Source organism: Eubalaena glacialis, chromosome 7 (assembly GCF_028564815.1).
Source record: "Eubalaena glacialis isolate mEubGla1 chromosome 7, mEubGla1.1.hap2.+ XY, whole genome shotgun sequence".
NCBI classification, from domain to species: Eukaryota; Metazoa; Chordata; class Mammalia; order Artiodactyla; family Balaenidae; genus Eubalaena; species Eubalaena glacialis.
The window spans coordinates 20597004-20610237 of record NC_083722.1 but is presented as its reverse complement, the minus strand read 5'-3'; the positions used below and the strand labels follow the sequence as shown (position 1 = coordinate 20610237).

At 37.7% G+C, this 13234-nt stretch overlaps 1 protein-coding gene and 1 pseudogene across 3 annotated transcripts in view; one reads left to right on the top strand and one right to left on the bottom strand.

The window, feature by feature from the left end:
- Nucleotides 1-13234, bottom strand: part of CARMIL1 (capping protein regulator and myosin 1 linker 1) — a 325537-nt gene that overhangs the window by 79416 nt on the left and 232887 nt on the right. For all 3 annotated transcript variants that reach the window (XM_061195770.1, XM_061195771.1, XM_061195772.1), the window contains exons 25-26: nucleotides 3662-3790; nucleotides 2646-2777 (exon numbers count right to left, since the gene is read on the bottom strand). In XM_061195770.1, coding sequence (XP_061051753.1) covers nucleotides 2646-2777; nucleotides 3662-3790 — 261 coding nt within the window. The remainder of the gene's footprint in view (nucleotides 1-2645; nucleotides 2778-3661; nucleotides 3791-13234) is intronic.
- LOC133094346 (large ribosomal subunit protein uL22-like) lies at nucleotides 5449-6001 on the top strand (annotated as a pseudogene).

Sequence of the window (13234 nt, the reverse complement as noted above, 5' to 3'; positions counted from 1 at the left end):
GACAGGAAAGTTCCAGTTGCAGTGTTTTGTGCTGATTTAAATGACAGCCCATTCTTAGTATATAAGGAATTCTTACAAAAACTTGAAAAAGTTAGGCAATAGATACAAATATGTAATTTACAAAAGAAGAAATACAAATGGATAATAAAATTACTTGATGCATCACTGGTTATTAAAGAAATCCAAAAGACAAAATGAGATTTTTTTTTAACCTGTTACACTGACAAATATTAAAAGGTTAACATGCTTAGTATTGGTGAGGGTGTGACAAAACAAGCAATTGGGTACACTACTGGAAAACAGTTTGTGAATACATACGAACGTATAAAATGTGTGTACCATTTGACCTCGGAATGGATCAACTACTGGCATTGACTCTAATAGGATTCATCAGAAATTAGAAAATAAATTATGCTGGCTGTGAGATAATAGAAAATATATATTGGTCTCTGCCCCCAGTTCCTGGCATAGAGCTCCTGAAACCCTTGTAATTTCCTAAGTGATAAGAACACTAGGAGCATCTTTTGTTCTAATATTTGGTCCTTGATCCTGGTTCCTGACACAGGGCTCCTGAAACCCTTGTAATTTCCTGGGTGATGGGGGTGTCTTTTGCTTTATTGGGTGGGCTCTTGGATGGCTCCTGGATGAGGGTTGGTCACTGGAAAGACCAAGACATGATTAGAAGCTTGGAATTTTCAGCTCCACACCCCCTCCTAAGGAGGGCTAAAAATGGATTTAATGACTGGCTATGCCTACATGACGAAGCCTCCATCAAAACCCCAAAAGTATGGGTTCAGAGGGTTGGTGAACACGTGGAGGTGCTGGGAGAGTGGTGTGCTCCAAGAGAGCATGGAAGCCCTGAAACCTTTCCCACATACCTTGCCCTGTACATTTCTTCCATCTGGCTGTTCATCTATATCTTTTATCATATCCTTTAATAAACTGGTAAACATAAGTGTTTCCCTGAGTTCTGGGAGCCACTCTGGCAAGTCAACTGAACTGGAGGAGGGGTTATAAGAACCTCGGATTTATTGCCAATTGGTCAGGAGCTCAGGTACAAACTGGACTCCCAGTTGGTATCTGAAGCGGGGTGGGGGCAGTCTTGTGGGACTGAGCCCTTCAACTGTGGGATCTAATGCTATCTCCAGGTAGATAGTGTCTGAATTGAGTTAAATAGTAGGACACCCAGCTGAGGGGGTGGGGGGAACCCCTCACATCTGGTGACCAGAAGTGTCAAAACTGAGGAGTTCTGTGTGAAAGTAAAGGAGAGACACAGAGGAGGACTGAGCTTCCCCAGTACACTGGTACATCTATACAATGAAATACCATGTAGCCACTAAAATGATGACGAGTACTCACTGATCTAGAATTGTATTCACGATATTGTACCAAATATAAAAAAGTACATATAGTATGATCACATACGTAAAATTGTGTGTGTAGACAGAGAATGTTTGGAAATTCACTAAAATATTAAGAATGATGCTGTCCCCGGGATTTCAAGTGATTTTTACTATTCAAATGTTTCACAAAGAGTAGTTTCATTTTTACAGTCAGAAGTGAACAAGCAACAAAGATGACTTTATTTTAAATGTGTAAGAAAGTATCCTTTTTACATATTTGATCCTTCATGGAGGATAAAACAAGTGCTGTTAGGTAACAACTGATCTGGCAGAACTCTGTACCAACCAACCAATCCTTTTTCTACCCCTTTGTCTTTGCTCAGAATGTATTCAAAATAACCACAGTTAAGTAAAATAAAAATGACACACAAGAGTCTCTCTGTATTGTACGTACAGGAAGAAAGGGGCTTAAACTCCTAAATAATCCACAACGTTCTCTCCCACATTAATTAAATTTACAAACAGAATAATTAGCATGTTGCAAAGTTATGATTGAGTTGCTCATCAAATCCCTCTGAGCTACAGCAATCGTGTTCTCGGAAGAAAACGAACCAAATAAATACAGAAATTTAGACAAGGTCTTTTTAAGGCATCCTTGAACAGACAGATTGAAAATGAGGAAAACTTTCGGAAAGTGAAATGTCTTCTGCTGTAGCTGTTTTTTGAAGTCACCTTAGGAAAAAGCTGGTCTTAGGTTACTCTCGTCACTTAAATTTCAAAGACTTTTTTTTTTTTTTTCCAACCTATGAGCCCATAGACAAGTCTCCGCTACTTTGGGTGCCTTGTAACTTCATTCTAAATCCCTTTTTAATCTTTCAACCAGCTCTTTACCTAGTGGCAAACTCTCCACATACGCAGCAGCTTGGCACTAAGCACACAGCTCCTGTCATCTCTCCCATTCTCTAAATCAAATGTAGTAACAGGAGATACTTTTTCGCGAAGCAGACTTCTCTTTCTAAGCAAAAATCAATCTTTCCCTTATCAGTGGCAACCTGTCATACGTTAAATACGGTTAGAGATTTACCATCAGAAACAAAATTGAATTTGATAGGTTTTACTTGATCTTATTATGCAAAAAGTTATTCCAAAAATTATAAATGAAGCTGGGAAAGGCACGGTATTCAATTTTTACTACACATGCACACGTGCGCCTATAAAACATAGGATAGCATGGTATGAAATGCTATCATACATAGTTAAGTCATAACGATTTCATTTTCCAAAATAACGGAAACCACAAACCTTGAGTTGTTCATCTACAACTCTCGTAACTTCTCCGGCCATTGATTCCAGGGTCTCCTGAATTGGACTGGATAACAAGCCACTGGCTCCCACCCAAGATGCACCACCAACGTGGTATAAATTTGGTAACAACTGTAAGAAAAATAAAAGTAACCTCTCCATAATAAATATTTAAATAAGCACCAAAGTCACTGCAGAGTTCATAAAACAGGGTGGAGAAATACTAGAGATAAACAAAGATCGTCTTGATGAAAGGCCCTTTATACCAATTTAAAAACTGAGGTCCAGCTTTGAAACCAGAGGAACAGTACCTTACCTGTTTGTGCCTTAATGTCTTCATCTCGGGTGTGAGAGTATTTGACGAACCCACGAGGTTCCTCCTACTTATAAAATTCAATGATTGTGTGATTCTAATAGCAGAGCCTGGACCAGATCCCAGGTTTTCTGACTCCCAGTTGGTCCTTTCTCTATGAAATCACACTTTGGGGACCACCGTCTAAGTTGAGAGAAGCTTCCTTTTAGAGGTGACGGAGGAGAGTTTCGTGCTATCAGTTTGGCGGTAGAATCACGTGCAATGAGTTGCTACTCAATGAAACTACAACTACCTCCCAGTTACCTAGAACCTGATTATACCCTTTGTAAATCACACTGACCCTCTGCTTTTAATTCTATACAGCTGGCTGGCTGTATCCGAGGCTGCAGAACCCGTGGATAAGGAGGCCCACCTGTGCTACGCCATTTTATATACAAGGGATTTGAGCATCCACAGATTTTGGTATCTGCAGGGGGTCCTGGAACCAATCCCCCCGCAGATTCTGAGGGACAACTGTATTTTGATTATTGGTAATTAGCATGGGTACAGAAAGGAGGCAAAGACTAACTCAGTTCACCTTGCCACTTGTTAGTAACCTTGAAATTGGGTGGAAAAGTAAATTTAGTTAGAACTAGTTTCTAAAACTGAAGTTGAAAAAGTCTTTTTATTCCACAGGACTCATGTAGCTGGAAGTGAAACTCACCGTTTTAGAGTTCTTAGCATCACGCATGAGCCTTTCTGCTGATTTTAGATCTTCCTGGACAGCATCTCCCCCACAGTTTCGTAAAGAGTTGAGATGATCTTGTACTTTCACACATATTCTGTCAATCATCTGCTCCACACATAACAATGAGAGCAAGCATCCAAGTCAGCACAGCCAATGTTCAGACAAAAGGAAACACTGAATGAGGATGAACACTTCTCCTAACTGGAATCTTCAAGAAGACAGCTTATAGCCAATTATTAATTTATCTATTTCTATAAGAAACCTTTAGCAACGTTAATTCCAAAGAAACATGTAAGGGATTTTGGTCCCCTCTCCTGCCTTAGGAAATGCAGCATGTAGAACAAAAGTGAATACTGATTGATGATTCAGAATCTCAGAGCTACTCAGTGACATTTTGCTTGATAGTAACTCTCCTTCATTAATTTTTATTGAGTACCCTCCATGTGTCAGACATAGTGCTGGGTACTGAGGAAACAGAAAAAGGAGATGTACAATTCTGAGGCAGTTGATGACAAAATGATGCCCACAGCCAGTTGGTCTCAATATTATGGAAATCAGAACATCTCTGGAAATTAATATTTTTTAATTAGTTCAATTATATCAGGTAATTTTCTACCAAAAAAAGCACAAGCTGAGGTTTTATTATATTAACATAGGCAATAATAAAGTTAATAACATCTAGTTTCTATTCTATTAAGGTCCTTCTCCCATGTTAATTACATCTGAATCACTTTCAGATGTTTCATGGATTTAAACATAAAACCCACAGGGTAGTGGCAGATCACTACTGTGGACAAAAACTAGTACAGAAGGGTAAGATTATGCTCTATTCTATTTGTGTGTATAAAAAGAAACATGAACAAAGCTAAGACGTCTGAAGAAAAAGACAACTACAGTGTGGTTTTAAAAGTTTCTCCAATATTTTTTTTTAATAGATCTTTGAGTATAATTGCTTCACAATACTGTGTTAGTTTCTGTTGTACAACAAAGTGAATCAGCCATATGCATACACATGTCCCCATATCCCCTCCCTCTTGAGCCTCCCTCCCACCCTCCCTATCCCACCTCTCTAGGTCATCGCAAAGCTAATCTCCCTGTGCTATGCGGCTGCTTCCCACTAACCATCCATTTTACATTTGGTAGTGTATATTTGTCAGTGCTACTCTCTCACTTCATCCCAGCTTCCCACCCCTCCACCCCAGGTCCTCAGGTCTATTCTCCATGTCTACATCTTTATTCCTGCCCTGCCACTAGGTTCATCAGTACCTTTTTTTTTTTTTTTTAGATTCCATATATATGTGTTGATCAGAGCTGCAGGTTGTCTATTCTTAAAAAAAAATTATTTATTCCCCAGAGACCCTACATATCAAGTCCTATCCTACCTGATAATTCATTCGGCAGAGGTGACAATCCAGCAACAATCTTTTTTATTTAAATTCACACTTCTCTATTTATTTTGAATTATTTGGTACAACAGCTATAGGAAGCCAAAATCAGCCCTCCTTCCCCCATAAATTCCACCATAATAGAAACTTTACTACACTGCTCAGCAAACTGAAGGTCTGATTATAGATCCCGCGTCTACTTGCTGCAGCATCACCAATTCTCCTGCCTTTCTCTTTTAAAAAATCAGGTTCGTAACGTCTACTCCATCTTCTTTTCTAGTGTATGATGAAGACAACCCAGTAAAATAACACCACTCAAAGCACTTAGTCTCTTGACAAAGGGTCAGTGATGCTAATGTTAATGTATGACCTCTAAAAATGGTTCGTTATTCACCTGATCCAGAAAACCCCACAAAATCATGCAAGTCAAGAGGTTCAAATCTTCGCGTTCACTTTAAGAACACTCGTGAAACTGCCCAGGCCATTAAGGGTACGCATATCCGAAAAGCCACCAAGTATCTGAAGGATGCCACTTTAAAGAAGCAATGTGTGCCATTCCACCGTTACAATGGTGGAGCTGGTAGGTGTGCCCTGGCCAAACAATGGGGCTGGACGCAGGGTTGGTGGCCCAAAAAAGAGTGCTGAATTTTTACTGCACATGCTCAAAAATGCAGAGAGTAATGCTGAACTTAAGGGCTTAGATGTAAATTCTCTGGTCATTGAGCACATCCAGGTGAACAAAGCCCCCAGGATGGGGTGCAGGACTTACAGAGCTCATGGTCAGATCAACCCATACATGAGCTCTCCCTGCCACACTGAGATGATCCTCACTGAAAAAGAACAGATTGTTCCTAAACCAGAAGAGGAGGTTGCACAGAAGAAAAAGATATCCCAGAAGAAACTGAAGAAACAAAAACTTATGGCCCAGTAATAAATGACACAAAAAATAAATGCAAAGTGGGGAAAAAAAAAAAAAGAACAGCTCCTATGACTGTAAAATGTACTGAGGCTACATAAGTGAACTATGTGCAACTCCCATAGGAAAAAGAAGTTACACGAATAATGCTTCTCATATAATAATCATCTCCCTGACCAAAATCTAAGCTTGTAGGCAGGGATCACATCTTAATTTTCTGCATTTACACAGCGCCCTGAAGAGAACTATGTTTTTTTTTAAATCTTAATTGATATAAATTCCAGCTCTTCCAACTATTGTATTGATCTGTGCTTCCTGAAACAAAAATGGTCATCAATAATTCATATCTCACCAAGAATGAATACCTAATTTCAAGAAACAAAATGAACCCCATACTAAGAAAGGAACTGATATACATCTGAGGCCACAAAAGACTAATTTGAGAGGCATGTGGATGTGGCACCATAAAATTGATCATCTTTAATAATCATGAGACCAGAGACCCTTGAAGTGCGTGCCATTAAGCATACACCAAGGAGAGAGGGTCTAAATGAACTCAGCAAAATGGTCTTTAAGTAGAACTTTTAAAATCACATCCAAAAGAAACATAAAAATTTTGTTCTTCGATTCAAATAAGACATTAAATCTCACAAGTCTCAAAGATTCTTCTGTACACACACTTGCTAAGGGTCAGCACAGCCCAATAGATCACATTCAGATGCTTTGCAACTAAAGACCTCAAGGCCCAGAAAAGTGAAACTATTTAAGATGACACAGAATGATTACACAGAGTACCAACTGGAAATTTTGAAAACAGGAAACCAAGGATTTTGACTCTCAGTTCATATTCAAGTCCCTAAGATACACAAATAAAAACAAAGGAAACTGCAGTCTGAAAGACTGCCATCTCTTTGGTTATCTCATGAAAGACCTCAGGGTAGATGACTGCATTTGGGCTCTTGATTTTCAACTCCCTACTTTACCCTAACCCCTAGTGTTCCATTTTCTAAAGCACCCCAGGAAAGTTGTTAACTGCCACAGTTTGAGAAGCTCAGTTCTTTCCAAGGAAATGTACTTGGACTTGGTCTTCTTTGAGTCCTCATCTGTCTTCCCACGTTCTTCTACAGGTCACATGTCTTCCCCCTTGAGAGCACTCTAAACAGTCACAAGCTCTCTTCCATGTGACAGTCTTGCCCATGTTTGAACACAACTAGCTTTTCTTCTCTAATCTTTTCTTCTTCAGGCTTAACATTCCCAGTTCCTTCTACCATTCTACTGTGACAACATTGTGTGGTCCCTGACTGCCACCTCCCCCTGTCTACCCCAGGTCACTTCTCTGAATTCTCCCTCCATCTAAGACCGTCACAAAACATGCCCCCCCTCAATAAAATAGATTGTAACACAGGAAGAGTGGATCACTAAGCTGAACGGGGCTATCACCTTTCTTACTGTAGAAAGTATACTTTCATTAATGTGGTATAAGTCAAATTGGCTTCTTTGGCAACTAAATCACACAGCAACTCACATCTCACTTGGTGGTGACCACTTAGGCTTTTCCAAACATACTGGGCTATAGAACCCAAGTGCAGAACTTAGAACCATTAGCAATAAATGCCATCTTTGGTTGCTTGCAACTTGTTACAACTGTTCTCAGTCCCAGCAAATAGCTTGCTCGTGGAAAATTTTATCTTCCTCCACATCTATTTCTTTATTCAATTCAAAAGAAATATACTCAACACCTTGCATTGAACGAGATACAGTCCTGAGTAAGATATACCCTTTGCCACCAAGCAACGTAAAAATCTAGAAGTGGAAAGAAATATTCACAATTAACAATAACACAAGATACAAAGTTTGCATAATGTAATATCCACAAAGACAGGCACATTTTATTCACTGCCAAAGCTCCATCTCCTATAATAGTGCCTGCCATATCACAGACCCTTATAAGTGTTTATTCAATGACTAAATAAATGATAGAAAGTTCTAAAGGATTTCAGTCAAGGAAGGGATCACATGTAGCTGATGCTGAAGGTAGCTTTTAGACTGGGTCCTGAAAGATTTCTACAAACTGAGAAAAGAGAAGGGAATTTTAAAAGCAAAGAATGAACATAAGCAATGGCATATCCAGACACCTGTGATTCCTATTTCCTGATTAGGAACCGGGGTGCTTTATTGTGGGAGATCAGACTGGAATGCTGAGTTGAGGCAAGATAGTATAAGACTCAGGCACAGGCTAAGGAGTTCAAACACCGTGTACAAGGCATAGAGCATCTATTCCCCCAGCTTCTCCCACAATTGTGAAGATCTAAAAATTCCTTACCCCATAACACTCACAGTGACTCGGCTTCCCTAATACAAAGGAAAAGGGCTGTAAAAAGCACAAGGAGACATGGAAGATGAATAAACTAGTTCTTGCAGTGCTTGTAAAAGAAGACATAGAAGGGAGTTAATAAAAAGCCTTAACAAGAGGAGAGGCAATAGAAACGGAAAGAAAAGAATGGCTGTAAAAGACACCTTGAAGGTACATGGGCAGTAAATAGTGACCTTGGATGAATAAAGCAAACAAGGCATCCAAGATGACTCCAGGAGTTCTATCCTCAGTGAATGATGATGTCACTGAGAAAAATGGCAAAATCGGTTGTTCCAAGGGATGAGTTTGGTCTTAGTGACCGTGCTATCTCAGAGGGCCATCTGGATGAAGATGCTGAACAAGCAGTTGAAGAAAAGGATTTTCTGGAAAGAAACAGGGACTGAGGGGATAGATCCAGGAGTCATCCACAGATGAGAGTTAAAATGGCAGAAGCAGATCAGATAGCACTAAGTACAAAACTCTGAAAAATGATTGCATTTGAAGGATAAAAAGAGAAAGTTATGTAGAAAGGAGACAAAGAGCAGCAGAAAAATATTCAGAACAGCACACTGTCGGATGAACCAAGAAGTGCGTCTTAAGAAAGATGAAACAGTCTATAATAATGATAATAATCGTGATAATAAAAATATAGCTACAAACAATGTTTACTAGTGAGGAGCCAAGTACTTTGCATGCATTACCTCACTGAATTGTCACAGCACCTTCTGAGTCATTTCCCCCATTTTTACAGATGAAATCAAGACTTAAAGAGGTTAGTAAATGACTAACAACATTTCCCACTAAGAGGGAATAGCAGAGCCTGTACTTAAATCCAGGTCATCTGACTTGAGAGCCCAAGTTCCTGACCACTACACATACGGACGGCCTCTTTTCATCAAAAGACGAAGAGGGAGAAAAGGCCTCTGACTCGGTGACCAGGTCCACTGAGAGCCATCTCAGCAGACAGACTGGGACAGAGGGCACATTCTGAAAGGTTGCAAAGTGAGTGGGTAGCAAAGAAGTCATGAAAGCAAGTATAAAAATCTGCGCATGAAAGGAAGGAAAGAGAGTGTGCTAAGTAAACAGGTCTAGGCAATAAAATTGTTTTGTTTTTTCTTTTAAGGGTGAGAAAGAAGACTTAGCATAGGTTGTCAATTCTGGGCCTGTCTTTGTAAATAAAGTTTTATTGGAACAGCCACACTCATTCATGAAGATATTGTCTATGGCTGCTTTTGCTCTACAATAGCACAGCTGAGTAGTTGCAACAGAGACCATGCAGGCGGTAAAGCCTATTTACTGTTTGGTTTTTTTATAGAAGTTTGCTAACTCTTGATTAAGAGGGTTTAAGAGATGGAAAAGAAGAGATCAAAAGCAGAGGTGGAATGTTGAGTCATGTGAAGGTCAGAGGTGGAGTGTTGTCATGTGAAGGTCTTTCCTAAACAAAGACTAGAGACAAAAACAAATATGTGAACAATTATGAGACTTCAATGTTTCATTGAAACATATTTTAATCCCTCAGTGTCACCCAGGAATGATGACTGGCTATGCGGTTGGCAGAAGTAGTCACAGAGGGTCTATTCTTTCTGTGTTCCTATTTCTGGAAAATTCAATAAGAAGTTTCAATAAGAAGGAGATGAATCTCTCCTAAGGTGACGGAAACAATTAAAGTCTGAAAACTGCTAATCATCATGTCCTAAGAAATCCCCAAAGCGAAAAGGTGGCAGTATACCTACTACATAATGACTCAAATAATTCAGAATGATGTCACCCATGCAGAATGAAACATCTGTATATGCCTCCTGTGTATAATTTCCTCTTGACTGAGAAGACAAAACTTACTTTTAAGAATTAGCATTAAAGGTTGTGGCAGTAATTGTTTTGGATGAGCAAAACCCCTGTAAATGAGGAAAAAAGTTAAAAGGATATTGTATTAAGAAAAGCCTGCATTATGGTAGCTCATAAAGGAACCCAAGGCAAAGGTTCAATGTAAGATTTTAGCACTCTCATTGCTTTTAATGTTAAACACTAAAACCAGGAAATAACAGTAAACCATAAAGTACTAAAGGCTAATATTAGTCCCTTGCAGGAAAAAAATTTAGATTTTTTAAGGCACTGGTAAGGTCAAAATAATGTTTTCCTTCTCAAAACTCCCTGTTACTTCACTAATATTCATAATTACTGTTTTTCTTTTTCTCAACACATATCGCTTTACTTTTTCTTATATAAATACATGCTTACTGTAAAGCATTCAAACAATACTGTGAAGCATAAGAGAATAAAAATCACCTAATCACAGCACCTGAGAGAACCATCATTAACATTTTGGTGAACACTCTTTCACAAATCTCTATGCATATCTATGCAGTCATCCATATAATTTTACCTACTTAAAAGATTACACACAACTCATTTATTATGGACATCTTTCCTTCCTTCTCTTTTAAGAAAAAGGAACAACAAAAAATTAAAATGACACTCCATCCCAAAGCAGTAAAATACATATTCTTTTCAAGAGCACATGGAATGTGCTCCAGGATAGATCACATGCTGGGCCACAAAACAATTCTCAATATATTTAAGAAGATTGAAATCATATCAAGCATCTTTTCTGACCAATATAAGACTAGAAATCAACTACAAGAAAAAAAGTGCAAAACCACAAACATGTGGAGGCTAAACAATATGCAACTAAACAACCAATGGATCACTGAAGAAGTCAAAGAGGAAATCAAAAAACACCTGTAGACAAATGAAAATGGAAACACAACGATCCAAAATCTATGGGACGCAGCAAAAGCAGTTCTAAGAGGGACGTTTATAGCAATACAAGCCTATCCTGGGAAACAAGAACAATCTCAAATAAATAACCTAACTTTGCACCTAAAGGAACTAGAAAAAGGAGAACAAACAAAACCAAAGTTAGTAGAAGGAAAGAAATCCTAAAGATCAGAGCAGAAATAAAAGAAATAGAGACTAAAAAAAAAAAATAGAAAATATTAATGAAACTAAGAGCTGGTTCTTTGAAAATATCAACAAAACTGATAAACCTTTAGCCAGACTAATCAAGAAAAAAGAGAGAGAGGGCTCAAATAAATAAATCAGAAATGAAAGAGAAGTTACAAGTGACATCACAGAAATACAAACAATAAGAGATTACTACAAACAAATATACCCCAATAAAATGGACAACCTAGAAGAAATAAATTCCTAGAAACATACAATCTCCCACAACTGAATCAGTAAGAAAAAAAAATATGAACAGACCAATTACCAGTAATGAAATTAAATCAGTAATTAAAAAAAAACTCCCAACAAACAAAAGTCCAGGACCAGATGGCTTCACAGGTGAATTCTACCAAACACTGGGAGAAGACTTAACACTTATCCTTCTCAAAGTATACCAAAAAATTGAAGAGGAAGAAATGCTTCCAAAGTCATTCTATGAGATGAGCATTACCCTCATTTGGTTTTGATACCAAAACCAAAGACACCACAAAAAATTAAAATGACATCTGCCCAAGGTAAGAAAATAGAACAAACCATACAAAATGGTCTCAAATGACAAAACTTTCCCTACCAGTCAGTTCCTCCCAATCTGCTGAAATAAACATTTTTGAAAACCCTCTGTTTTAATCCTTTTGGTGGCTTCCATTTTAAATTTAAATAGTAGATTTACATCTGTATTTTTGATTTATGAATTATAGAATAGAGGATTATTCCATGAAACAAGTAAAAATTTAGTATATTTATACTACCACTCACCTTTCTCCCTCTTCAACTCCTAATTTTAATTAGTTTCATTACTTTTACATTAAAATTTCCAACATGTACATTTTTTTAGTATAGCAATAATTAGGTGTTCCCTTCCTGTCTAAGTTGATATTAAAATTTTAAATCTACTAAAATGCAGGTACAGAATTATGATTATGGGATTCATAGAGAAAGAAATGTAATCCTGTATCTTTTAATTCTGCAGCTCAAAGCAGATTTTCCCAAAGTGGCAACTTTTTAAAGCTTTCTTTCAGCTCTTATAACTTCTATGATTTCGTTTCTTATTTATACCTCATATTGTATACTTTCTTATTTTTCTTTGTTATGCTGGAAAATTTCCTCAAAAAGCCTTTTTTCGTATGGAATATTGGGGGTAAAATTTCTGGGTCCATGTGCGAGGACAGTTTTAGTCTGCCCTCGCATCTGTTTGATAAAATGACTAGATATAGAATTCTTGGTCCAAAACAAATTCCCCTCTGAACCTCATTTGTTTCTAGTAATTGAGATTGATGCTAAGAATTGGTTCCAGTTCCCTTGTAAGATAGCCTTTTTATTCTGTCTGGAACTCTTTAAGATGTTTTTTCTTTATTCTCGGTGTTCTGACCAGGTGTGGGCCTTCACCCATTCATCCATATCAATTTCAGTAGGTCATATCAACCCCAAGATTCATATGAAATGCTTTTCTATTATTTTCTCTTTTTTAACTTTTTCTATTATGTCTCTTTTTAAATTTCGAGGTTCCTATCAGAAGGCTATTGGTCACTTTTAATCTCTTCAGGATTCTGACTTACTTTTCTTTCATATTTTTTATCTGTCTTTTTACTGCATGTTTTAAGATTTTCTCTTGTTTTCTACCAAAGAAACAGCTTAATTTGTGCCCTATTGGTTAATTTAAGTCTATATTACAGTTTTCATATTTTCAACTGTTAAGCATTGTTTCTTATCCTCTTATTATTCTTTTTCATAGCGGCTCATTCCTATTTTATGGATATAATATTGTCTCAATTCCTTCTGAACTTACTAATTACAATATTTTTTTAAAGTCCTCTGCTGTACTCTGAATTATCTGAGCTCAGTTCTTTGGTTTATCTTCTTCTTTCTTTGACATCCTATAGGTTTTCCTC